Source organism: Agelaius phoeniceus, chromosome 6 (assembly GCF_051311805.1).
Source record: "Agelaius phoeniceus isolate bAgePho1 chromosome 6, bAgePho1.hap1, whole genome shotgun sequence".
NCBI lineage: Eukaryota > Metazoa > Chordata > Aves > Passeriformes > Icteridae > Agelaius > Agelaius phoeniceus.
Genome location: NC_135270.1, coordinates 10,317,734 through 10,344,282, shown reverse-complemented (window position 1 = coordinate 10,344,282; position 26,549 = coordinate 10,317,734). Strand labels below are relative to the sequence as shown.

The window sequence follows — 26,549 nt, the reverse complement described above, 5'->3', positions numbered from 1 at the left end:
AGCAACCTGACTTCCAAGACAAGAAGAAAGAAATCAAGATTCCCACTCTGAGTTTCCTGGAGAAATTCCCAACCAGTCACCATGGGAAGAGGCTGCCTCACTGACCTAGGGATGATCATGGGCATGACACAAGTCAGGAGCTACCAAGGGATCCAGGAGTGGAAGTCTGGAGCAGAAGGTTGTACAACTCTCCTGAAATATCCTGCTCTGTGGCTGCAGAAGACCTGGGAATACTACAACAAGGAATGCCAGCATCCAGATTCAGCAGCAGGATGGTTTAAAACCCTTGGCTGCTCCCAGAATATGATGCAGGAACTACCAGGAGAAGCTTCTCATGATCCATAACTGATTTCAAGGATCCCCATGGTGTCTGTCAGGACCAGGAAGACCTTCCCTCACTTCCCAGCAATCCAATGGGATGTTTTGTGGGAATGATATAACCAGAAGGTCTGTTCCCATTTATAATGGGAGGGATTCACAATTAATCTCTTCCTGGTTTTGCCCCACAGCCAAGGGAGGGAAACCAGAACAATCCTTATGAGCAACTTCTGGCTGCAGAATGGCAGAAATCACATCCAAATTCCAATTTTTTTGGAAAAAGAGTCTAAACAACTGGATCAGCTGCTGCAGACGCCTGCATTTGGTCAAATATCTCCTTTATTTCCATCTATTCAGTGGGAGGGGGTAGAGGGTAAGGAAATTGCACCCATTTCCTATTAAATTTAGACACATGGATAATTCAGTTATAAACCAGAATATTTGGGATTCATTTGCCATCCTAACTTGAATACCAAACTATATCCCAGAGGAAACATTCAGCTTCTCCAGGCTGCCTTGTCCATTTCACTGCTCCCTAGAGCCTCACAAGCAGGATCCAGTGTATCCCAACACCTACCTGAGCAGCCCACCTGGGGGGGAATAAGCAAAGCACTTCAGGGATGGATACTGGGGACGCAGCAGGAAGGACAGGATGGCAGCTGTGCCAGCTCCAAGGGAATGCCCAACCACAATCAGGCCATAGTGTTTTGTTCCTCTTCCCTAAAAAACATGGAAACAACAAGGAATTGAGGTCAGATGGGAAATGAAATTGAATTTATCCCCCAAATCTCTCCCTTTCCCCAGTTTTGGAGTCTGTTTCTATACATGAGCACTCCAGATTCCAGCTGAATGGCTCCTTGCTTGTTCTGAATCATGGAATCATCACAGAATCCTGGAATGGTTTAGCTTGGAAAGGAAGGGAGAGATCATTCCATTCCACACCCTGCCATGGGCAGGGACACCTTCCACCAGCCCAGGCTGCTCCAAGCCCCATCCAACCCATGCTGGAACACTCCCAGGGATGGGGCAGACACAGCTCTTCTGGGAAACCTGTGCCAGGGCCTCACTGGAGGCTGGAATTGATTCACTTCTTGAATTCTACATTTGGCCTACTGGGACTTTCCTGGAAGAAAGAAGGTGGGAAGAAAAAAGGAAGGCACACCAGTCACCTCAATTATTTAGGATTTGATGGGAGCTTTTTGTCCCTCCTGATAGCATCCAAGCCCACACAGAAAGTGTCTCTAAACCTCACCGGACACTTTTCTCTGGAATATCTGTCCTTGGCAACTGTCAGAAACAAGGTCCTGGGCTGGTGGGACCTGGGATGGCACTTATGGACCTAAAGCCAGGAAATATTCCTCCTGAGTAACAAAACAACTCCCATTTTCCTTTTCTAGGCAGAGAGGAATGAAACTCCATCCCCAAAAGCTGGATGCTGGTTTCTCTCTCCCTCCCATCCACCAAATATCCCAAGGCAGCACTTCAGCAACTATTTCCAACATATAAACCAAGGTAAGCTGCTTCCCAACATCTCCCTTGAGTCCTGTGACATCTCCCTGCCACCAGAAATGTGCCCACAGGGACAGTCACCACCGCATTCCAAAGAAAATCTCCATAAAAATGGGATTTTAGTTCCTGCTGATTTGGTTTTAATGCTCCCTGTCCTTCATTGCCACCATGTGGGACTTCCTGCCTCAGGAAAAGGAAAATAATCAGGAGCTCTGCACTATTGGTGCTTCCAAAATAAAAAAGCCTTGCAGAAAGTCTGGATGGGGCTTGGAGCAACCTGATCTTGTGGAATGTTCTCTGCCCATGGCAGGGGGTGCAATGGGATGAGCTTTAAGGTCCCTTCCAACCCAAACCATTCCATGAAATGAGTAACTAGCTGGAAATCCTGGAATTAAAGGAAGAGCTGAGAAATGAATACAACAGACTCAGGGACATGGAGATTCCCTTAAAACCCAGTTTTTTATGGAAATCCCATCCTCTGTCCGGAGACAACTTGTACTCACCAAATCCCGCCCAAAAGCTTGGGACAGCACCATCTCCTGCTCCAGCTTCTTCTTGATGTACTCAGCAGACAGCACCATTCCCTGTGGGAAGCAGGAACACACAGCAGGATGTAAATGGGATCTCAACATCCAGAAGGTGAGGAAGCTCTGGAATGTCCCTCAGCATGGACCAGGATGGAGGGAGAACTGATTCCCCTCTGCATTTCCAAAGTTTTGGTGCTTAAGGAGTAAAGGCAGTTCTTAATTAAGGAACACTCCAAGGGCCTATTCCTGGGCTTTTAGGGGGAAAACTACCCCAAATCCAATTAACTTAAACATAGGATTGTGGATTTGATACTTCAGGCCAAGGGACCTGGGGCAGAACAGAGAAATAGACTTGGATATTCTAAATATTGGTTGTTTTAAAGCCAAATTATCCTATTCCAGGTAAATCTGGGATGGAGTTTTCAATTTAAATCTGGAAATAAAAGTGTGAATCATTCTAATAGAGATAATGACTCAAACACCAAAGGGAAAAGTGGCAGCACAAGGAATTAGTTCCTGCCTTCTCCAGCCATCAATATTAAGGGGATATGGCTGTCAGAGGACATTCATCCCAAATTATTACAAGTTTTTATTCCCTAGAAGTCAAGGAGTGCTGGAAGTTGGGAAAGATCCTATCTGGATCTAAACATTCCTTGTCTCTGCTGTTTCTCAGATTCCAAATGTAATTGATGCAATTCCAAGTGCAGTTATAAACAAGCAACTGGAATTTGGTTTATGGCATAAATTCCTGATAATGCTACAGTTTAACTCAGTGGAAAGTGAACCTGAACTCCAAAAAATGGGGAGACATGGGGAAAATCATCTCCTTGGCTGTTTTCCTTTAAATCCCCATCTTAAAATGGTGTGAGTAGAATGGGAATGTTACAGAGGGCTCACTCTTCATCTCAGAGATAGGCAAGGATTCCTGGCTCCAAAAGCAAAGAAAAATATATGTAAATAATAATATATAAAACCTCAGTTATTCCAGAGAGCTGGATCAGGGGTTGGAGTTAAACACGGCAGGATAATGAAAGGGAAAAATCAGAGAAACATCAGGGAGAAATCAGAGGTAAATCAGAGGAAGAGCTGAGGGGGGAAAATGAGGGGGCGGAAATTTGGTGGGAAAATTGGGTGAGAAAACGAAACCAGGGATAAATAAGTCAGGGATAAATCTAAATCAGGGATAACAGTGCTGACTCTCTTGCAGCAATATCACCTCATCAAGCCTCCAGAGATCAAGTTTTATTCCATCCTTATGGAATTTCTTGGGTTGTTTCAAAGAGGGGCAGAAAGGCATAAGAGAAGCCAGTGAGGAAAAAAAGCAAAGAAACATGGATTTTTCCAGGTCCTCAGTATCTGAGATGTCTTTGATCCCAATGTGGATACTGAAGAGGGGAAGCAGGACAGAGGAGACCCCACTCCAAGGAAATGAGATGAACGGCATGCTGCCACCACTAAAAAGCACCACAGTGGTTGTGCCTTGTCCCAGCTCCTCCCCAGCTTCCAGAAGAGTCTCCACTCCCAATCCTAATGAGAAGTGAGCAGCAGGCCACTGATCTAAATTCCCACCGCGAATTTGGGATTCTATTTTTAGGGAGCGTGACCCAAATCCATGGTGATGTCACTGCTGGGATGTTAGTCAGCCTTTGGGACGTGGTTTTGGTAATTATATCCTAATGGAGACAGGGATTTTAATTATTATGGAATGAGACTGTAAACTTCCATTTAGATTCACCATTGGAAAAATTCCCTAAAATTCCTGGAATCCTGGTTTGGGTTGAAAGGGACCTTAAGGATCATCCCATTCCATGGACAGGGACATGTTCCATTAGCCCAGGTTGCTCCAAGCCCTAACCTGGTCTTGGACACTTCCAGAGATGTAGCATCCATAAATTCTCTGGGAAACAAATCTAATTTCAAGTTAATAAAACTATTTGGGCTTAATTTTGCAAGTTCACATGTAAATAACCAAATGGATCAAGGATTTAGGGAAAGGGAATAGAAATATTTCGCATTGTTTTGCATCCCAAAGGCACAAAACTGGCACAATATCTCATGATATTTGAGATTTTGGGGGAAAACCCCCAGAAGGGTCTATTTATGAGAGAAAAATGTTGAAAATTCTCATTACTGGGATCATGGCTGAGCTTCCAGGACTTTCCAGCAGCTCCTTGTCCTCCTGGTTGGCTCAACACCAGGAAACAAAGCTCTGTAACATCCTATTTTCACTAACTTTGTCCTGGGAGTTCAACAATTAAATCTGGATTCACCCCTTTGGCTGAGGATTATTTTTTAAATTAACTTTGTTATAAAATCAGTGGAGTTTATTGTAAAAATAGTGAAGTTGGATTCTTCTTTGAGTTATAATCCCTTTTTTTTTTTTGCATTCTAATCCCTAAACTTTAGTTTCAGCTCTATTTTTTTGATCCAGAATAGCTCAGAGGCCTGATAAATATTTTTTTTAATTGCGACATTGGAGCTGTGGAGTGATAAAAAATTTCATGTAAACATCAAGACTTGGAATTTTAGGATGGCTGACAGACACCCCCGGGGATGGGTGGGACAGAATTAGCAGGAAAACACCCCAAATGAAACAAATCCTGGGAAAGCTCCCACGTAGCCAAGTCCTTGTTTCCAAATTAAATGTGTAAGTGAGACATTGGATTTGTTTGGATATTAAACTTGACTCCTGGACATTAAAAATGCATTTAAAATTCCATTATCTCCCTTAGTTTTCCCTTGGGAATCAACAGCACATTATTGTCTGCAGATTAATATTGATAATAATGCCAGAGAAAGTGAATATTTCTCTCCTGGCATCAATCCCAAAAAAGAAATAACACAAAGGACAAATAAAAGCTCTGTCTGGAACAAAGGGAATAAACTGATAATGTTTCATGGAAGTCGCCAGTGGAGGAATATTTTCATATAAAGATCAAAAGCAAAGCCAATTTCTGCAAGGATCTATTATTCCTGGATTTTCATTGAATCATGGAATTCTGGAGTGGTTTGGATTGGAAGGGACCTAAAAGCCCATCCCAGTCCCATGAGCAGGGACACCTTTCATTAATCCAGGATCCTCCAAGGTGTCCCAGCCTGTGGCAGGGGTTAGAACAGGATTTGTAAAATCCCTTCCAACCCAAACTATCCCAGGATTCCATGACTCTATTTCCTAAAGCAGAGAGAAGAGGTTTGGTATTCCAGCAGGACACCATGAGGCAAGCTGGAGTTCCCAACTCATGGCTTCCAAGGACTTCCAAGCTCCACATCCCACCTTGAGCAACACCTCCTTCCCCCCAGCAGCACTTCCAGCAGCTGCTCTGTTCCTTCCAACCTCCACTCTGGATTTTCCTTGCCCAGCTTGGCACTGCAGCTTTGGAAGCTGCCAAATTCCTGATCATCTTAAAAACTCAGCACGTCGTTCCTTTGCCAGACAGGGGCAAAGGTCAGCTCTGGAATAAATGGATTTAGCCAGCCCAGAGCTGCTCACAGACACAGAGCACCCGTCTAATTTCATGGATCTGAGTCCTGCCAGTATCCTTTGAGGACATTCCCATCACAGCAGAATTTTAAGCACATTCTCAGGCTTTTGACTGAAAAATTCCTTAAAGGTCGTTGGAAGAAAAAGTCGTTTGAGTGGCTCCAGGAATTTCATTGTGGGTCTCCACGATGCCTTTCCGAATTTGGAATTCTCTAAATGCACGGAGTTTTTAATTACACGCCCAGTGATTTTAACTGTTCCCACTAATTATTTAACACCTCAAAGCCCTTTCTGTAACTTCTTTTTCAAGTAATTAAGACCATTTGGGGGTTTATAATTAAAAAGTGAAATAATTTTAAAAATCCATGGGGTTTGGTTTGGTTTGGAATTGTTTTCCCTTTGTTTTCCCCACCTTGTGTCCCAGCCACGTTCCATGGTGCCCCTCAACTGGCAGGCGCTCCGCGTCCCCCGTCAGATCCGTCAGGGCATCCTGGAAGAAAAGCAGTCACCTTGCTTCAGGTGAGTCAAATCCAAATCAGGATTCCAAACTGGGAAGGGCTGCAACTCTCTGGAATACCCACCAATGAGGCCACTGCATATCCCACTTACTTTTGGGGACAGAGTTCCCCGGATGCTGATGACCACCTTCTTCTTGTCATGGTCCACAGCCACGTAGAAAGGGGTTTCGTAAACCTGCAAGAGATCAGGAGACACATTCCTGTTGGAGTATCCTTGGGGAAAAGGAGACAGAGCATATGGCAGGATTTGTGTCCAAATAACAGAATTTTTTGATGGAAATAGAAGAGAAAAAGGCTTCATTTCCCTTCTTTGTCCCAGTAGAGCCAGAAGAGGGTAAATCCCGTTGGGAAGGGGGTCTGGGGTTGTCCTTACGGCGTCGTGGCAGGAAGTGTAGACGATGTCCACGGAGGTCATGTTCTCGTCCAGGAAGTGGCGGCGGATGGCGATGGCGTTGCAGCCACAGCAATTGTCCTCCTCGATGGTGACACCGGGAGCATAGCGCGGCCGCGACGGGCACAGGCAGCAACACCTGCGGGGAAGCAGCGCGGCTTTGAGGGGAAAAGGCTGGATTTGGAGTGGCATTCCTAGAGGAAAGGGAAAGGCGGGCCCTCCAAACCTCATCCCAATGGCGGCAGCGAGTGCCAAGTGAAGGATAAAACCATGAAACAGCCTCAAAATCTGGGATCAGGTGCAGTTTTCCTTTTGAGCACCAGAGAGAGCTACAATGCAGCCAGTCCCCAAGGAATCCAAGGATTATGGGATGGGATGGCTCCTCAAAGGATACTATCCTTGGAAGCACAGTTTTCCAGTGCCTCAACATGGAAAAGCCAACACTAACCGAGCTCCAGGTTTATTTTTAGGGAAAAAACGGGTTTAGAATCATCCCAAAATAAAAAGAGAAGCACAGGTTGATTTTCCTTCTTTCTCTCTCACAAATAAAAGTATTCCCAAGTAATCACATTCCTCCCAGGAAGTGCCAAAAGCTCGTCCCCAAATTGAATCCAGTGACAGAATTCTGGCAGCTGGAAACAAACCCTTGCACCGGGGCAAAAATTCTGAGCTGGAAAAATCCAATTAATCTGAGGGAGCACAGCCCAAGCCAGGCAAATCTTGGAGGTCTTTTAATCAGGACCCAAATGTGAACTCCCTGATTTTTGAGCTCCAAGAAGCTCTTTTTGGACTTGGTGTTGTGCCAGGTGAGTTGTCTCTGCTGGCTGTTCCGTGCTCCAGAGAGAATGGAGCAGAGGACAGGCTGGTTTACGTACTAGGAACTGGAAGGGATTCAGAAAGCCTTTGGAATATGAAGCCCAGAGAGATGGAAAGAAAAAACACGGGGAAAAAAAGGCAGAAAAGAAATTGAGCAGGGAGGAAGCACCAAGGGGATGAAATAAACGTGGGGAAAAACAAAGGGTATTTCTAAACATGGGAAAACCAGGCAGGAAAAAAGGAATGAGGGTGGGCACTCACGAGCAGGATCTGGCCAGGCGGCAGAGTCCACATGTGGGCTTCCTCATGAGGTAAATGGGCCATCCATAGGCAGCCAAGGCGAAGAGCATGTAGTAACACACCTCCCGGTACCGCTGCATCTCTTGCTGGAAGACACGGTACTCCCTGAGCCTGCCATCTCTTGGAATTTCCCCCTCCATTCCCTTTTTCCACAGTTAGGCACGTGCTGAGTGCCAGCCCCCTCTCCCGGCTGCGCTGTGGTGACTGAGGAGAGCGAGGTGGGGATGCCAGGCAAGAGCCACCCCCTCCCAAAGATTCCTCTGCCTGATTTCCTGAGGAATTCTCTGGGGTATCCCACCACGCTGCCAAGGAAGCTGCTTCCTGCAGATTTGGAAATGAGCTCCCTAAATATCCCCTCTCCAGCAGGCCAAAGGATGCCTGGAGAGGGCCACAAAGCCAATGTGAAGCAGTTGCATCCTATAAAAGCTCAGTTATTCCAATGAGCTGGATCGGGGGTTGGAGTTAAACACAGCAGGATAATCAGAGGGGAAAATCAGAGAAACATCAGAGAGAAATCAGAAGGAGGAAGAGCTGAAGGGGGAAATGGCAGGGGGATAATAAGGGGGTGGAAATTTGGCAGGAAAATCAAAATCAGGGATAAATCAAAATCAGGGATAAATCAGACAACTCTAAATCAGAGATAAATTAGGGATAAACCAAAATCAGGGATGAATCAAAATCTGGACTAAATCAGGGGTAACAATGCTGACTCTCTTGCAGCAATATCACCTCATCAAGCCTCCAAGTCTTATTCCATTCTCATGGAATTTCTTGGATTATTTCAAAGAGGGGCAGAAAGGCATAAGAGAAGCCAGTGAGGAAAAGAAAACAAGGATCACAGGTGGGTTTGGAGGATTCCACATCCCAGGGACTTACCGCATTCTTCAGATCCAGGTATTTGGTGTTCCTGGTCACTGGCATTCCAGACAGGAAAGCTAAAATGTCATTGTTTGCCTGGAAGCCACAAATACACAGAAAAATTCCTCTGTGTGACAGCAAGACAAAAATCCACTCTCAAATATCCCAACCAGGCCCCTCAAATACTTCCAATAGTTTTACTCCTGCCTGATTTGAATCCCAACTCAAGGCGGGAAAAACATTAAAATAAATCAATTTCCTACTGGGCTGACAATGCACAAACCTCATCAGCAGCTCAGAAAACTGGGAATTTTTCCTGACTCCCAAATCAAGGGAAAAACTCCAATAAAATAAATCCATTTCCTACTGTCTTGACAACCTGCAAACCTCAATAGCGGCTTGGAAATTCAGGAATTTTGGAAATTTTATTAATTTTCCCCCTGCAGATCGCTGGAGTCTTCTCCATATCTTTGTACAGTGGGAGTAATCTTCCCATTCACTTCCAAGTACCTACAACCCCCTTGGAGGTGTTTTGGCATCAAGACGACCTCCTGTGTCACCTGCCTGGAGAGGATCAATCCAGATTCCAGACTTCCCTCAGCACCAGCTGAACCCTTTGACAGGGAAAAAACTCATGGAAAGCTGCTGAAGTTGCCATGATTTTTCTTTCCCACCTCAGCGAGCGAGAACAGCCCGGAGATGAGGTGGGCAGAGCCCTGCAGCTGTTTCCCAGGGAATCCCAGAGCAGCTGGGACTGGAGGCATTGCCAGGTTTGCCCACCTCGTCCAGCACGGCGTTGCGCTTGGCGCGCTGCCGCTGCCGCAGCAGAACCAGCCCCGCGATGATGTCGGAGGGCACGATGTCCAGGTCCCGGAAAAATTCCGCAAAAAGGTAGGCGATCTCCGAGTAGGCATCCTGCAAAAGCCAGGGAGAGAGGGCTTGGAGAAGGAGGAGGAGGATGAGGAGTTTGGGTGTGGGAAGCCTCAAAACAGGACACAAAGTGAGAACTGGACTCGTTTCTGGAGCTCAGCCTCCAAAACAGGCACAAGATTCCTGCAGGGAATGCCAGATCTGGACTAATCACATGATTATTGTGTCTTGTTTGTTTTCCACAGTCCCACTCAGGGGCTGGATTTGTGCCGTGTGTGGGCACCTCAACATCCAAACAGCTCACAGAGGACACAGGGAGAGAAAGGGAATGGTTTTGGCTCTCTCTATTCAACCAAATAGAGAAAATGGAATGAAAACCAAGCAAATCCCAATCCAGTGCTACCTCAAAGTCATCTTTTCTCCTCTAAAGCAGAATAAAGGCATTCCATGAGGAAAAAACACTAATTTTGTCCTATTTAAGAGTCTCTTCAACTCAAACTTTGCCCTGGGATCCTTTTTCCCATATTTATCCCAGACCTGAGATCCTGTTGTCCAAACTTAACCCAAACCTGGGAACCTTTCCCCAAATTTATCCCAGACCTGAGATCCTTTTGCCCATATTGCCAGGCTTTTCCAGGTTTATTTTGGATGACACCCAAGCAAAAAGGCATGAAAAGTAAAATCTGAGACACTGAATGCAGAATTCCCAGGAATGAAGGTGACCAAACCCAAAAAAGGAGGGAGAGAAATGGAAGTGACCTGACAGGGTCAAGCAAAGTCCTGAAGCAGAGGGACAAAGGCATTTTGAAGAGAAATGTCCTTTTTCCACTTTTTGCTCTGTGCTACAGGGAAAAAAAAAACCCAAGACCTTACAGGAGAATATTTTGGGAAGCTGGAGAGGGGCTGGAATGTGGGCCAGTGCTGACCTGTCATTACTCCAGCCTAAAGACAAGGATGATCCAGAGGCTGGAGCAACAAAACGTGGAGCTGTACCCACCAATGATCCATATTTGACTCCTGCCATCCAAAACTTTTCCTACAAGGATGATCACAGCCTTACCTGAACCTTTACCCTGTGTTTTCATAGTATCCTTCATCCAGCATCAAAACCCACAAGACCGGAGTGTTGTGGAAACCCTGAGCACTCCAGGACGGGATTTCTCCTCTCCGTTCTTTGACCATCAAGACAGTAAATCCCTTCTCTTCCCTGCAGGAATGACCTACATCCTTTTATCCCTGCCAAACTCCTGGCATGTGGGATGACTTTCTGTCATTTTTCACTTCCCCACAAAAGCCAGTTAAATCCCCATTAAGAACTGGGGCTCCAGGTGCCAACTCTCTGTGCCAGCAGTGCCTTTGGAAAGCCAACGGCATTCCAACCGCAGTATCCTTGAAATCCTGACCTCATCAATCCTAGCATGGCTCCTGTGAGCTCACAAGAAATGCCAAGAGCCTCCAAAGGAAATAGGACAAACACCCATCAATCCAAAGTGGCAGCTACAGCCCTGGATGCTGTGACAAAAAAGGCCCTGATGGAAGTTCAGTGCATATTTTCCGCTCCAAAGGAACAGCTTTCTGTGGGAACACCTGACATTATTCCTGTTTGTCCACCTGGAGTGCTCTGCTACAAACCCTGAAGGCTTTGAGGCTTCAGACTTCACCCCAGATCCTTTCCCCAAAGCCATGTCCATCCCATAAAACACTTTTCTAGCCCAGAGGACAATAATCTTCTGCTGATACATTTTTTTTTTTTTCCATGGGGTCTGGGATGGGCAGCAATGGATTCATTTCTGATCCATTACGTGCTCATTCATTCCACACGCTGCCATGCCAGGACACAACGTCAGGGCTTGTTCCTGCAGAGAAAAGAGGCTGGAAATTGCTCAAAAGCTGGATGTAAAGTGGAAATTCAACAGCACGAGGAATGTGAGGCATTTGGAATCCACTTTTATTCCAAGCTTAACAAAAAAGAGAAACAGTCACTGCAAAATGGAAAGTTTGTTAAAAAGAACTCGAAATATTTGGAATACTCTGCAATCCTGAATAAAATGGGAGTTGTTCAGGGCATTCAGGTGCCTGTCAGGGCTCCCTCTCCCAGGATGCAGCATCCATGCTGTGCCTCAGGACAGGAGTCTCCAGCACTCTGGCAAGGTGACCTGGATGTGCTCTCAGGGAGAAGGGAAGAGCCTCTGCTCTGGAGCACCAAGGAAAAGCTGCTGTGGGAGCTGCCAGAGCACAAAGCTCCCTTGGTCTCAGTTTTCCAGATGGATTTCCAGATGGATTTCCCAAGCAGATAAGCTGGGAGCTGGCAGGCCTGAGCTTGAACTTCCCAGAAGGACATTCCCAAGGAACATGGTGGCATTTCAGCCAGGGAAAGGAATCCTGGGAGGGGCAGCATTCTGAGACACAGTGCTGGACTTCTGCACAAGGGCTGTGACAATTCCTGAAGCCTTCCATACTCTGGAAGCTGCACCTGTGGACAATTCCACAGCACTCCCTAAGAGAAGCTGCTAATCCAATCCATCACCTGGGAAGAACAAACGTTCACCTGACTCTCCTTTATTTTTCCACTTTCCCTTTGGAGCTTTCAATCCCAGTCTCATTTCTCTTCCTCTCCACGTTCACATCCCTTCCAATGTGCTCCTTTTCCTGCTGCATCCTTTTGGAGCATGAACTCTGGGCTATATTTAGTGAGGACACGGCGGCTGTGGTCGGTCCCTTGGTGTTTTCCCTGTCATTTTCCATGCCCTTCTAACTGGAGTTAAACGTCTGGGCGGATTTTTTGGCCACTGCTGGTTTTGTTGGAATGTCCTTGATAAATCCCAGCTTTTTCCCTGAGAGGTTGTAACTAATTCAGAGCTCAGTGTCTGCAAGTACACAAATCTCCTGATTTTTATGACTTTCTCCTCCCTTTGGGAACAATTCCCTGGTTCTGCTGGCTCCTTCAGGAGTCCTCAAATCCTCAGAAATTTTAACTAACTTAGTTAAATCAAAAGCAATTTTTCAGCACCAAAGTTTGACTTGCCTCTCCAGCAGATCCTCAGGAATGCTGGTGAATTCCACCCTCAGGCACAAACCTGCTCCTAGTGATTCTAAGGAGAATGGAATAACTTTGGGGGAAGGAGTTTCAAAGCCTTTACCCTTCCCTGCCAGAGAACAGCAAGGGAAAATCCCAATGGCAGCACACAAAAATTCCCAGTGACCTTCACGTGGATCTATGGATTGGACAGTTTTTGACTGTCAGGAGATCCAGAAGGATTTTGGTGATTCTTCCAGGTTTTTGTTTTCCCATTTCCAAATCCTCCTCCTTAAGGGTGTGAGACTGATGTAAACAACAGGAGAAAGTGCTCACGAAGGGGCTGATAAAGGGAAACAGGAGCTGCCCAGGAAGTGCTGCCAAATGTGACCCTAACCTGAGGGAAAACAGGGATTCCTCCCATTGATATTTTGATTCCCAACAGGAGAGTTTTGGTACCCACCGACTGGGAGTCCTTTGTCCGTGTGCAGCAAAGGAACACCTTGAGCCTTCGTGTCCAGCTGCTGGCTTGTCCCTCTTCCAGGCGGTGTCTGGGAATAAAGGGGAGAGCAGGAATGTGAGGAGAGGCAGAACATGGTGTAGGATCCAACATGGAGTGGCACAGCCTGTGCTGTCCCTGGAAAAATGGGGTAAGGTTCCCCCAGTCCTCCTTTTCCCCAGGTTGAGCCCCCGAGCTCCCTCAGCCATCCCTGGTGCTCCAGCTCCTGCCCCAGCTCCGTTCCCTTCCCTGGATATGCTCCAGAGAAGTGTGAACCCACAGGATCAAGCACTGTGTTTGGATACCTGGTATCCTGCCTGATTGGGATGCATGGAATGAAGTTCCCATTGCAATTTGGCAGCTGCTCCATGTGCCAGGATGTGCAACCACTCAGGAGGAAAAAGTTAACTCAGGGTGAGGGAGTGGGAATGGCACAAGAGACCCTGAGCATTTCAGACATGCAATTTTTCCCAATCACAAAATCAAGGAATGCTGTGGGTTGGAAGGGATTTTTAGGATCACTGTGTTCCACCCCCTGCCATAGAAATAGGGACTGACTCCGTGCCAGAGTGCCAAGCTCCCTGAAGTCCACAGCTCCTCTTCCAGGTCAGAGCAATCCAAAATAAAACATCACTCCATTTTCTGGCAAGGTATCCCATCAGGATAAGCCCAAGCCCAGAAAGTGGTTTGCACCTGGAAGAAAAAGATGCTGGCAAAGGAATATTTGCTTGAAATGGAAGGAGCAGATCCCCACAGGGATCCATCAGCTCCTGCCTGAGTATCTGAAAACAGCTCTCCATAACCTTTCAGAAGAGGAATGGGAATATGAGTGGCAGCAGGGCTTTGCTCCCCCAGATTCCAAAGAACTCCAGAATTTCCCTGGTTGTGTTCAACAACCAAGTGTACTCTGAGCTGTTTTCCCTCCATCTTTTCCCAAATTCTTTCTTCCTAACTTCCAAACGTTCAGTAGGAGCTCCAAAGCTCCATGGAAAAGCCTTGGCACAGCAAGCTAAGCCTTTTATTGGGTTGTTTCTTTTTCCCAGCCCACACACACCACGATGCCACTGGGAAAGGAAAACCACCGTGGGACACAATCCAGCCAGGCAGAGAACTTCCTCATCTATTCCTTGGAAAGGATTTCTTTCAGCAAGAGGGAGAAGTTGGGAATGTATCCTTTGGAAACAATTGTTTGAGCAGTGAACAGTCACATTTGATGTTTGTTTTTCACATCATAGCCCACAGCGTTTGCTTGTTAACAGCTGTTAACATTCCCTTTCCAGAGGGAAAATCCATGAAGAGCAGGAACAAGCTGTCCATAAATACTGCAGGCCTGGAGGGAAAAACCCAGCCAAGGGAGAAAGGCCTTCACTCAGCTTTCTGGGATCTCAAAATTCCCCACAGAGGAGAGAATTTTGGGGTTGGTTTGAATTTACTTGTGCAAGCTGTGGAGTTTGGATTTGCTTTGGAAAAATCATCACAGAATTCTGGAATGGTTTGGGATGGAAAGGACCACAAAGCTCATCCAGTTTCAGCCCCTGCCATGGGCAGGGACAGCTCCCACTGCCCTAGATTGCTCCAAGCCCCATCCAGCCTTGGACATTTCCAGGGATGGAGGAGCCACAACTGCTCTGGGAAAACCATTCCAGTGCCTCACCACTCTCACAGGAAAGAATTGTTTCCTTGGATGCAGTACTACATCCACAGTATCATCCTTCATATCTTCCTGGGAATGTCCTGATTCCAAGCAGCAATCACCATGCTAGGCACTAATTCCAAATATTTCAGGCCACTGTAACACACTGGAAAGGTCAAGAGGAATATCTGGCATTCCACAAAAAAACCCAGGCTCCTTCTCACAGAACCTGATGCACTATCCTTAGAAAAGCCCAGTTTCCCCTCTAAAGGAACATCATTCCAAGTCATTGGAATACAGAAAAATACACAAACCCAATGAAAAATGGGATATTTATGGAGTGGTTTTTGAAAGCCTCATTTTTTATCCCTTGGATCCCGATGCCCGCCAAAGCCACATTCCTCAAGGACAGTCACAAATCAAAGGAAACAAAGCCTGTTTGTGTTGTCCCCTACTGGAAAAAATCCTTCAGAAAAAGCTTTGCTTGGTGAAAAAAAAAGCTTTTTCTCTCCCCATCTGGGGAGCTCCAAGATGGAATCAACTCTTAATTAAAAGATTCAACTGCCAACACAAATGGAATTGTTCCTTGGCCAAGACTAAATAGGAGAAACCTCAGGGCAAAAGGTTGGATTTTGGAGAGGAAAAAAAAGGAAGAAAGGGGATTTGGAAGGAGATGCTGCCTCGAAGTAAGGAAAATTTAAGCACATGCTCACTGTTTCCACGGAAAACGCTGCTATGGGATACAGACAAACAGGTTGTTGTGGTCAGCAGGGTCCATGAGGATCCACAAATCCAGTAATTAAGGCAGAATCCAGCTGGATTCTGCATGGCTTTGCCTCCTTTGGATACAGGTGCTCACACACAGCACCTGACAGGGAGCTGCATCCTCCCAAAATCCCCTTCAGTGGAGCAGAATGGTCCCTGCAGCAAGGCAAGGAGAAGGGCAAGATCCCAAAAAAGCAGGACACCCTTCCAGAAACCTTGCCCTGGGAAGCTGTAGTTGCCCCATCCCTGGAAGTGCTCCAGGACAGCTTGGACAGAGCTTGGAACAACCTGGTGAATGGAAGGTGTCCCTGCCCATGGCTTAAAGGGCTTTAAGATCCCTTCCAGCCCAAACCATCCTGGAATTCCCTGGCTTGAGGAGGATTTTGGGTGCCTGTAGCCGTAAGAACACAGCACTGGTAATGCTGACACCCTTCATTGGTTCTTTCCTTAAATCTTTGTGTTCTTGGATAGAAAGGAAATTCAGTCTGTTTGAAGACAGGCTGGGAGAGCTGGGAATGTTCAGCCTGGACAAAAGAGGGCTCCGGAGAGATCTTAAAGATCCAAGAGAGCTGGAGAGGGACTTTGGACAAGGGGCTGGAGGGACAGGACAACGGGAAATGGCTTCCCACTGACAGAGAGAGGGCAGGGACAGATGGGATATTGGGAAGTGATGCTTCCCTGTAAGGGTGGTGAGTCCCTGGAATGGATTTCCCAGAGAAGCTGTGGATGCCCCATCCTTGGAAGCACCCAAGGCCGGGCTGGAGCTACCTTTTCTAGTGGAAAGCATCCCTGCACATGACAGGGGGTTGGAATTCAATGATCTTTAAGGTCCCTTGCACCCAAGGCACCCTGGAATTCTGGGATCCCACGGAATGCTGCCCCACCTGAGGTTGTAGGTCCTTAGGTTGCGCTGCCGGCGCTTGGTGGCGCGGAGCTTGACGAAGGTGCGTCCCGTGGGATCGAAGACACACAGCACAGTGATGCACACACTCAGGATCACCACCCAGTTGCACACCACCATTCCTGAAAAAAAAAAAACCAAACCAGGAGTCACGTGCTCTCCAGCCCTTACTTCCCACCCCAAAAGGAAATCCTCTGGAAAGGCTTTTAAGCCACAGCTGGATGAGTCTTCCGGCTGTTTTGTGGGGCCATTAAATGCTCCCTGAGTATCCGGGACTGCACCATTAACATCATCCCCACCAGGAGACTGGGAAAGGCTTCCAGGAAAACAGTAAAGCCATTCTGAAGGGCAAAAGCGGAATTTACAGACTGCCCTTCCCTGGGAACACAGATCCCTGCCTGAGCGCCGGCAGCACAGGCGGATGAATGGAACAACTGTTCCGAGCAATAAACAGGAAAACAAGCCCCACATTGACAGCTCCCAGCCACTTCCCAGAGTCAATCGGCACAGGGGAATGAAGAATGCCCGCCAATCCTTCGGAATGCTCCCAGGCCACATTCCCGCTCCGTACCCAGGGTGACACTCTTGGCTGTGATGTCGTTGCAGGAGGTGTAGTACTGTGTCAGCCACACGATGCCCACGATGGCGTACACGAACTCAATCACCAGGATCGCTGGAAAAAACGGGAACGGCGTGGATGACAGCAGCCTTTTCCCTAAGGATGAGCTCCTCTCCCCATTTTCTCACAAGGAATAGGTATAAAAATGCTTTGGAAGGGCATGTGTAAGGAGATGAGCCTAAAGTGTGACATGTTCCAAACAACTCCGAAAAAATGGGATTGTGGAGGGGTCAGCGCCCTTGGTTGTGTCACAGGTATGAATCAGAGATCCAGACCTTCCTCCCACGCTGCTGGAAAGACTCCCTGAGGCAGCAGGAATGACAGGACCCAAACCTTAACTACCTCAGACAGCTGGCCTGACTCACGGATCCAAAATATGTGAGTGTGTGGATCCAGGATTAATCCTGCTCACTATGCTTAGCAAACATTCTCAGCACCTTTGCAGCCCTTCCCATAACAGTTCCAAGGAGACAGCGCCTAAGGAGCTCCTCAGTTTTGCATCTGACTGACAGCAAACTAGAAACTGGGGATTAACAGTGCTTCCCTGGAACAAGAAAGCTGGGAACCTGCTCTGAAGTGCCCATCCTCCCACCTTCTCCCCAGAATTCCAAAGAACATGTGGGCAATCAGGTGTGGAGAAGGTGAATACCTTGCTTGGGATTGCCTAAGTTTTGGTGGAGCTGAGACTAAATCCAGCCTGGCTTATCCCACTCACCCTCCTTATCTCCTGCTGGCATGGAATCTTTCCATAAGTGGCATTGCTACAGACCTGGAAAGACCAGTTCCAGGAGACAGAGCTTTCCTGGGCAAGGAATCAGGGCTGGGACTGGTTCCTGATGAACCCAATTTATGCCTGAGTTAGGTTTTGCTTCCCTTGGCTCCTCTCCCCTTTGCCTGCTGCAGGACAGGAGCAGCAGGAGCAGGGATGAGACATTCCCAGGTTCACATTAGAGTTAATTCCCTAAATTCCTCTGCATTAAACAGCACATGCTTAAATTGGGATAGTCACATGGACCTTGCCCACACACTGGTCACGCTCCCACTTCCATCAGCACAACTGATCAACCACCAGGAGCAAAATACCCAGGAAAAAGGGAATACAAGACCCAAAATCCAGAGGAAATCCCAGTCCTGAGCACACAGAGAGTTTAAGGAAGAAGAAGGGATGTTTTGGGGGGCAGAAAAACCTTTCTTTTGATTCTCCCTACCTCCTCTGCCCCACTTAGTCCGGTTTTAACAAACTGCTTCCCCAGGGAGACTGGCTGGGAAGCTGGAGAGGGAGATTTGTTTGCTGTTTGCATTAATGACTTGCACTGAGCATTCCAAGTCTTCCAGACTGAGCTTTCAAGCAAGGTTATCCTTATTTTAGTGGATTCTGCAGGAAAACAACCCGGCAAAAAGCAGGGATGCAAATGGATGATTTGTTTGGAATGGATTTGGCTCTGCATCCCCAAAGCTTTTTCTCTTAAAACCTTTCATTTGGCACAGAAAAATCTGATTAAATTTCTGTACCTGGAAGGCAACAGAATCCAGGGAAAACAAGCTAAAAGGGAATGAGGGATCAAGGAATAATTCTCTTCCCTGCTCTAGTTTTTGGAGAGGGAGCAAGACAGGAATTGTTTATAGGAAGAAAAAGGGAGTGAGCAGGTGGAAAACCTCTTTTCCTCCCAGTGCCTGGAGGGATGGATCAGGTGAGTCAAGAGGCAACACCTGGGGGTCAGAACCTTTGGGATTTATGCCTCTATCCTTGGAAAACGTAGTGGGGGGAAAGAGAGACAGAAGGGGAGCAGATTCCACGAGAGGGAAAGGAGGCTATTTGGGACATCGCCTGCCAGTCTGACAGCCGTGACAAGGCGCAGCCTATGGATTCATCGGGATGCACGGCACATCTTGGCAGCCATCTGGCCGTGCCAGAGGAGCCCCACTAGGCAGGGAGAGGAGGCTCCAGGGCAGAGCACAGGGAAGCGTGGAGGCTCCGGCCGCTTACCCAGTCGCACATAGAGGACGTACTGCATGGAATCCCGCGGCTCCGTGTACAGGATGCTCCCGCGCATGCTGAGCCAGATGATGGCCAGCTCGGCGATCATGCAGCTCAGCAGGATTCCCAGGTAACCCCGGCCGTGGTCCACCAGGTTCAGGGAGCACGTCTCATTGGGATTGTACACCAGCCCGAAGAGCACCACCGAGAGAATCACAAACCTGCCGGGCAGGAAAGCCAAGGAAACCATGGAATATCCCACAGCTCTTCCCTCCTCAGTGTCCCACAGCCCCTTACATTATTCTTCATTTGGGCCCCAAATCCCCCAAGCCATCCAGAGGCCCTGTTACCCCCAGCAGAACCATTTCATCCATGCCACATTATCCCGTGGGATTTGCCACTCCGTGGCTGCCACATCCCTTGGAAGTGTTCAAGACCAAGTTAGACAGGGTTTGGAGCAACCTAATGGGAGCCGTCCCTGCCCATGGCAGGGGGTTGGAATTGGATGGTCTTTAAGGCCTCTTCCAACCCAAACCATTCCAGAATTCCATGCCTGTTTTTCCTGAGCTTCTGTACAGAAACACGGTCCTAAATTCCAGAGGAGAATCTTAGGCGGCACAGGAGGATAACAAGAAGCTCTGGTCAGGCTCTTTGGAACTAGGCTAGAACTTGGAACAGAGCTAAGCTACAAAAATAGAAGTTGGAAAAATGGTGTTCATCAGGAATGCCCCAACCAAACTTTCTGGCCCCATGTAGAAGCGCAGGGAGAATTTCCAGCCATGCCAGAAATAGCCAGAAGAATTCCTGGGTGAATTCCAAGTATCCTTGTGCCCTTCTCACTTACCAGGTGGTGTGAAGGAGGAAGAGGAAGACGGCTGGCAGAACCAGGTCATCGCTGCCCACAGACCAGCGCCGGCGGAACACGACAATCCCTGGCATGGCTGGCGGGTCCTGGGAAGTTCAGCAGGCACAGCACTCACCTCCTGGAAAAGAATGGAAGCAAAGCTGCTGCTGAGCCTCTCCAGCCCCCTCTGGAGAGCCCCACAACCTGGGAGCCATCCTGGTTTATCCCTGAGCTGCTTCCTTCCAGCACCAGGGGGCATGGCATGCTCGGGAAGGAGGGCTGGGATTTGAAGGAGTGGGAAGTATTAGGTGAAGCCGGTGTGTAACTCATCCAGATCCACTTCATGGGATTACCTGGAATCCTGTTAGGCTGTGATGGTGAGCAGCCACTGTGGGATTTGGGACAGGTCATCCTGGCCTCAAATCTCTGGAAAACCCTGTTACTGTGTTTTTCCATGCACAAACCTGCTGCCAGGCTGTTGTTGTCCAACAATTCTCCCCCCCACACTTGGCTCAGGAAGCCAAAACATCCATTAACAGCCAGTGACAGCATCTGGGGAACTATAGACTGGCTCCCAACAGCACTTTCAGTGAGAATATTGGCTCCTAGGAGATCTCCCCCTGGACCAGCAGGAACATCTTGCCAGCTCCACATCTCCGTCGCATCCGCACCGGCCCTGACAGGCACGACCAATTCCAAGGTGGAAGACTGAGGAGCTGCTGTTCCTCCCTGGGTTTTGTTTGTGCTCCTATTTTTAGGGCTTCCCAAACCCTTTGGAAAATAGAAACAGGAGTGGTGCAAAGTCACGAGACTGCACAGGGCGCTCCAGCCTCCTCCAACACAGCCATCCCACTCCATCCCAGCTGGCCGTACTCCAAACTGCTCCAGAGGGACTCTGGCAGCACACCTTATCCCACTCCTGCCTTCCTGGCTCAACACATGACCCACTACCAGGAATTTTCCTTGGTTTTGTCAAATCCAGGATGGTGTCTTTGCACTCTTTCCACAGACACCAGGGATTTCTGGATTGGAGGATTAGTCCCGTCCCTCTTTCCATGCCCTAATCCCTGTCCCACTTCTTACCTGTGCTAGCAGGGAATGCTCCACCTCACCTGTGCCTCTCTGCTCCAAGCTCTCCCAGTTGGTCCATCTCAGTTCCCAACTCCACCAACCTCCCAATTCCCACATGCATGCACTGCTGCTGGAGTGTTCCAGCCATGCCCTGCGGTGGCCATGCTGTTCCAAAGCTTCACTTGCAAATCCCTAAGTGCTCTTGGATTTTTGCCTCCGGGAACCCAACAGCAAACAACCAAGTGACCTCATCCATTACTTACAACAGGATTTCCAAGAGCATTCCCAAGAGAATATCACCTGCAATGCTTCCTGTACCAGGAAAAAAAACCCCACACTTGGATATGATGCCCCTAATTTAGTGCTGTGGGTAAAACAAATTAGAAAGGGGAGGACATCCATAGAATTCCAGCATAGCTTGGATAGGAAGGGAGCTTGAAGACGATCCAGTTCCATCTCCTTGTCATGGGACAGCTCCCACCAGTCCAGGTTGCCCATGATTTAAACTAAGTTGAACCTTCCAGATAACACAAATGTTGGGTTTGAGACAGCCCATGGCACCAATTCCTGCTCTGTCCCACTAAATCCAACCCAGCAGTCAGGTGTGGTTACCTCACCACTCCCCAGAATATCCCAAATCCAGAGTCTCCTCTCATGTGCCGACACCCACAGCCACTGGGATGGATCTTCCAACCCATTTCGAGCACCCATTACTGAAAACCTACACAATCCCCTCAAATTCCAGGAGATTCCATAGTTAACAGGCCGCTTCCAGCCTGTCACTCAGTTGAAGGAAATGCTCCATTCCACAAACAAAGCAAATGCAAAATTCCAACACCATTTGGATTCCCACTTCCTCAGCACAGAATAATCAGAGCACTGGGTACATTGCAGCTCTACCTTCACTTCTCTGGCCATCTGGAGACTCCCTCCCATCCCCATCGTGCCTGTCATTCACCACCCAGGATAGCTGGGATATCACAAACCCTGGATACACCTCCTGCACTTCCCAGCCCAGCTCCGTTCCCGTCATCCCTCGGCTGCATCCCACCAACGCGCTTTCCGGAACTCTTCCACCCCTCCAGTTGGGCTCTCCCAGTTCCCAGCACCCTCTCCCAGTTTGAGAAGCAGGGTATCAATGACAGCAACAAATATCCAATGTGGATTCCTTATCCACGGCAACAGATGGGGACAGAGCGGAGAAGCCTGTCACTCACTGTCACATACGGGAATACTCACTGTGGAACTGTCACTCCACTTACCAGGCTCCCAGGGCAGGAACATTCCCAATTTATTCCCAAAGATTCCTGAATTTAAACCAGGAGGTTTGGGGCTTTGCCCTGCTTTGGAAAGGAGGGAGATGACGGAAGGCCTGAGACTGGAAAACCCACCAAAAAAAGCTCTCACTGTGAGGACTCTTCAGCTTCATGCCAGCACAGCATATCCCAGGAACTGCTTTAAGATGCTGAAGATATAATCCAGCAGAGGAACTGGGAGGACCGGAAGGCTGGAGTGCAAAGAGCCCTGAGACCACTGACCCCAGCTCTGTGACAGCAAGAACCCTCACACTGTCCCTAAAACTGCTGGAAAGAGCCAAACATTCCCAGGATCTTGAAAGCTGAATCCCAGCACCAGCAGCCCCAAGCTCCCAACACTGAAATAAGGGAAGTACATGCACAAGGAGCCCCCTCAGAGCCGGGCAAGACCTAGGGAAGCAGGAACCTTACATGGCATGTGGTCCAGCCGCTGCGCATCCTTCTCTCCCAGAAGGGTATTTCAGGAAAAGTGCATATCCAGGGAGACAGGCATCACAAGCTCAGGAGGGAAGAGCAAACTCTTCCTGCAGCCATTGAAAATCCCACTCGGCAAAGGGAAGCACGGCGTGGGAACTGGGATCTGCCTGCCGACAGAGCCGGGCATCATCCTCAGAGCAACTCCCTTCCCTGCACCTCATTTATCCACCGGGAATGCCGAGAGCCAGAGGTCGTGACTCCCCCCTTCCACACCCCCCAGCACCCTCTGGAAGGAAGTGACATCATCCCTATTCTGAGGAGATTGTACGTGGATTGTGGGAAGGAGGACTGGGAGCGAGAGCGGGCGATGCTGTCAGAGATGCGGAGCCGGGAGAGGAGGAAAACCCTGGAGCGACACAAACCTCCTCCCTCTTCCCACCGAGAAAGCGGGAGCGCTGCCGGGAGCCCTCGGACACAGCCATGGCATCGGGCTGGGAAAGGCTCCTGGCCACCGACTCTCCCAGTGAATGGCCAGGGGGAGGGGACTTGGATGGGACACAAAAGGGACACACAGAGGGGGCCACCCCGGGCACAGAAAGGAGAGACTGTTCCAGAGGAGCCTCTCCCGGCCTTTCCAGCCGTTAATTCCTTGTGACATGCTCTGGGCTATGACAGGATGTGGGGGAAGGGGAGAATTAGCTGTCTGTAGGGAAAGGCTTAGGGAAAAGAGCAAGGGAGAAAAACGCTACAGTGAGAAAACATTCCAGCTAAACCTCGGAGACTTAGGCTAATCCAACAGCCCATCCCATCTGACATGAGCCTCCTTAGGGAAAAGTACACCAGGAAATAAAGCTGAAGGAAAAAGGCTGTGCCTGGATCCTGCATGCCAGGAGCCCACCCACACCACAGCAACACCCCCAGAGTCACCCACTCCCTCCACCCAAATCCAGGCAGGATTTGCTCCAAGCTCCCAGAATCGCAGATTCCCGAGGCACCCACACAGCCCAATGCTCCAACCCCCTGCAATCCTCATCCCTGCATCCACAGGCTCACAACCCCCTGCAATTCCTCACTCCTATATCCAAAGGTTCAAAAACCTCTGTAATTCCCCATCCCTGCAAATCCCCATTCCTGCATCCACAGGCTCATAACCCCCTGCAAATCCCCATCCCTGCAATTGCTCATCCCTGCACCCACAGGTTCACAACTCCCTGCAATTCTCCATCCCTGCATCCACAGGCTCATAACCTCCTGCAAATCCCCTTCCCTGAAATTCCCTATCCCTGCATCCACAGGCTCACAACCCCCTGCAAATTCCCAGTCCTGCATCCACATACTTTCAACTCCCTGCAATTCTCCATCCCTGCATCCACAGGTTCATAACCCCCTGCAAATCCCCATCCCTGCAATTCCCTATATCCCTACATCCACAGGTCCACAACCCTTTGCAATTCCCCATTCCTGCATCCACAAGTTCACAACCCCCTACAATTCCCCATCCCTGCATCCACAGGCTAACTCAGGATTCCCACTTCCATCTGCCCAAAACCTCTCCTTGTTCCCGACCTCCTGCTGTTCAGAGCAAAACATGGGAGGACAAACCCAGGCTGAAATCAGACCTGCTGGGAGTTTTTTCTCCCTCTGCCAGATCCCTGGGGATGTCTGCATGGAGGAAGCCCTACTATCCCAATATTCCTTCCCTACCTTTTCCCTCAGGCACCTGATGGCACTTTCACAAGACCCAGGTATGACAAAGCAATCCCATCTCATCTCTGCCAGCACCCTCTTCCAGCTGGCCTCTGCAAATTCCAGAGTTCTCCAGGGTGACTCACCCAAGGAAATTCCCTCTAAACAAGCCAGATGTTTGCCTTCACTGCTCAGGGCTACAGAATTCACCAAAAAGATTGGATTTGTAGGTCTCAGTGGATGGCTGCAGGTGTTGCTAAAGGACAGAGCCCTATGCTGTTCCACAGAAATCCAGCACCATGTCCCAGAATGCTGCCCCTCCCACGATCTCTTTCTCTGGCTGAAATGTCACTATGTTCCCCAGGAATGTCCCAGTCCCAACCTGCTGTCCCCTGCTGGGAAGTTCAAGTCCAGGCCTGCCAGCTCCCAGCTCAACTTCTGAGGAAATGGAGCTGGAAAACCAAAACCAAAGGAGCTTTGTGTCCTGCCAGCTCCCATAGCAGCTTTTCCTCAGGAGTGATTTTCTGTTCCAGAGCAGAGGTGCTTCCCTTCTCCCTGAGAGCACATCCAGGTCACCTTGCCCAGGTGCTGGAGACACCTGTCCTGAGGGCACAGCATGGATGCTGCATGCTGCTTTTTCATTCTGCAGGATAACAAACAGTTCACTTCCCTAACCAACAGAATTGTGGTCCCATCAAGTCACCCCAAATACTTCCTTCCCTCACCAACATGTCCCACATGGAATATGGGCTTCCCATTTCAGGCTGGATCATTCCCTTGCAGCTCTCAGAACCTTCTCGTTCCCATCAAGCACTTACTGGAGTTGACGGAAATCATCAATTCCAGCTTGGATCCAACCCCATCAGGCCCCATCCAGCTGTTCTGAAGGGTTTTTAATGAGGCTCTTTCTGTTTCTGAGTTGGTTTCTCACAATCTGGGAATTGTTCTCGCCTTCCAGGGAGAAGGGGGATGGGTGATATCCATACAGAATGTCCTGAAGCTGGCCAGAGGAATTTGCATGGTGCAGCTCTGCTCTCAAGCCAGGCTGGGAGAGCTGGGATGGCTCAGCCCAGAGAGGAGAAGGCTCCAGGGAGCCTTAGAGCCTCTTCCAGTGCCTAAGGGGGCTCCAAGAGAGCTGGAAAGAGCCTTTGGAATAGGGCATGGAGGGACAAGACAAGGGGAAATGGCTTCCCACTTACATGGCGTGGGTTTGGATTAGATATTGGGAAGAAATCCTTCCCTGTGAGAGTGGTGAGGCCCTGGAATGGATTTTCCAGAGAAGCTGTGGCTGCCTCAAGCCTAGAATGACAAGTCCAGACTAGACAAAGTTTGGAGCAACCTGGGATAGTGGGAAGTGTCCTTGTCCACAGCAGGGGGTAGAATGGGATGAGCATTCGATGTCCTTTCTAAACCAAACCATTCCAGGATTGAATACCAAGAGGGGAAAAATTCCATGGCACCAAAGGAAGGCAAGTCCTTTCTGCCATTTCCAAGGGGCAGGAAGTATCTGCTGCAAGCAGTGCCTACAGGAATTGCAGGGAAAGCTCTTCCCAGGGGGAAGAAGGCACAGCAGCTGCCGGAAGCTTGTGAGGAGAGCTCTGCCCTCACCGGAGGTGATTAAGGGAACAGACCTCTACTTTAAGGAATATTCCATGGATTCATGGAACATTTAAGAACCATATTTATAAGCAAATCCCAGGCAGAGATCACTGGCAAAAATCAACGGGGATTAGAATTTTGGGATATCTTCATGGCTACTTTGAAGATTCTCCTTGATAATCTCCCATTTTCCAAGGAGAATGGAATAAAAAGAGTCAGCAGCAGAGCCAGGGAATGAAGCTTGGAGACAGGAAAGGTTCAAAGAGCCTCCTGTGGCTTGGCACACTTTGGATGTGTCTCCCTCAGGATAAGGCCATGGCACCACAATCACCTCCACAATGTCATCGGGACAGAACTAATGGGATCAGCTTGGATCTGGAACTCCAGCACTGCCCACTGACACAAATTCCCAAAATAATCTCGGAGTACCAACTGACCTTCAAAACACAGGGAACAAGAACTTACCTGTTTGGCCCACTAGTTTAACCCCGAAATCCTGGAATAAATTCCTTGTAGCTGCAATGGTGAGGGATACAGGATCAGTGTAGCCACTTCCCAGATGGCCCAGCAGTGATCCATCTCCATCTCCATCCCACCTCACTCCTCCCTCAGATTCC

The 26,549-nt window shown here is 48.7% G+C and overlaps 1 protein-coding gene across 6 annotated transcripts in view; it reads right to left on the bottom strand.

Moving 5' to 3' along the window:
* Positions 1 to 26,549, bottom strand: part of DAGLA (diacylglycerol lipase alpha) — a 56,687-nt gene that overhangs the window by 11,824 nt on the left and 18,314 nt on the right. For 5 of the 6 annotated variants that reach the window (XM_077179686.1, XM_077179687.1, XM_077179688.1 and 2 more), the window contains 13 exons: positions 19,844 to 19,982; positions 19,009 to 19,220; positions 16,974 to 17,075; positions 16,386 to 16,524; positions 13,068 to 13,155; positions 9,499 to 9,633; positions 8,737 to 8,814; positions 7,822 to 7,946; positions 6,727 to 6,883; positions 6,445 to 6,528; positions 6,248 to 6,325; positions 2,331 to 2,411; positions 896 to 1,038 (listed from right to left, as the gene is read on the bottom strand). In XM_077179686.1, the coding sequence (XP_077035801.1) occupies positions 896 to 1,038; positions 2,331 to 2,411; positions 6,248 to 6,325; positions 6,445 to 6,528; positions 6,727 to 6,883; positions 7,822 to 7,946; positions 8,737 to 8,814; positions 9,499 to 9,633; positions 13,068 to 13,155; positions 16,386 to 16,524; positions 16,974 to 17,075; positions 19,009 to 19,220; positions 19,844 to 19,938 (1,517 nt within the window). In that variant the 5' untranslated portion in view covers positions 19,939 to 19,982. Of the gene's footprint in view, positions 1 to 895; positions 1,039 to 2,330; positions 2,412 to 6,247; positions 6,326 to 6,444; positions 6,529 to 6,726; positions 6,884 to 7,821; positions 7,947 to 8,736; positions 8,815 to 9,498; positions 9,634 to 13,067; positions 13,156 to 16,385; positions 16,525 to 16,973; positions 17,076 to 19,008; positions 19,221 to 19,843; positions 19,983 to 22,641; positions 22,920 to 26,549 lie in introns of those variants that run through there. The other variant, XM_054634473.2, reaches the window with a different exon arrangement.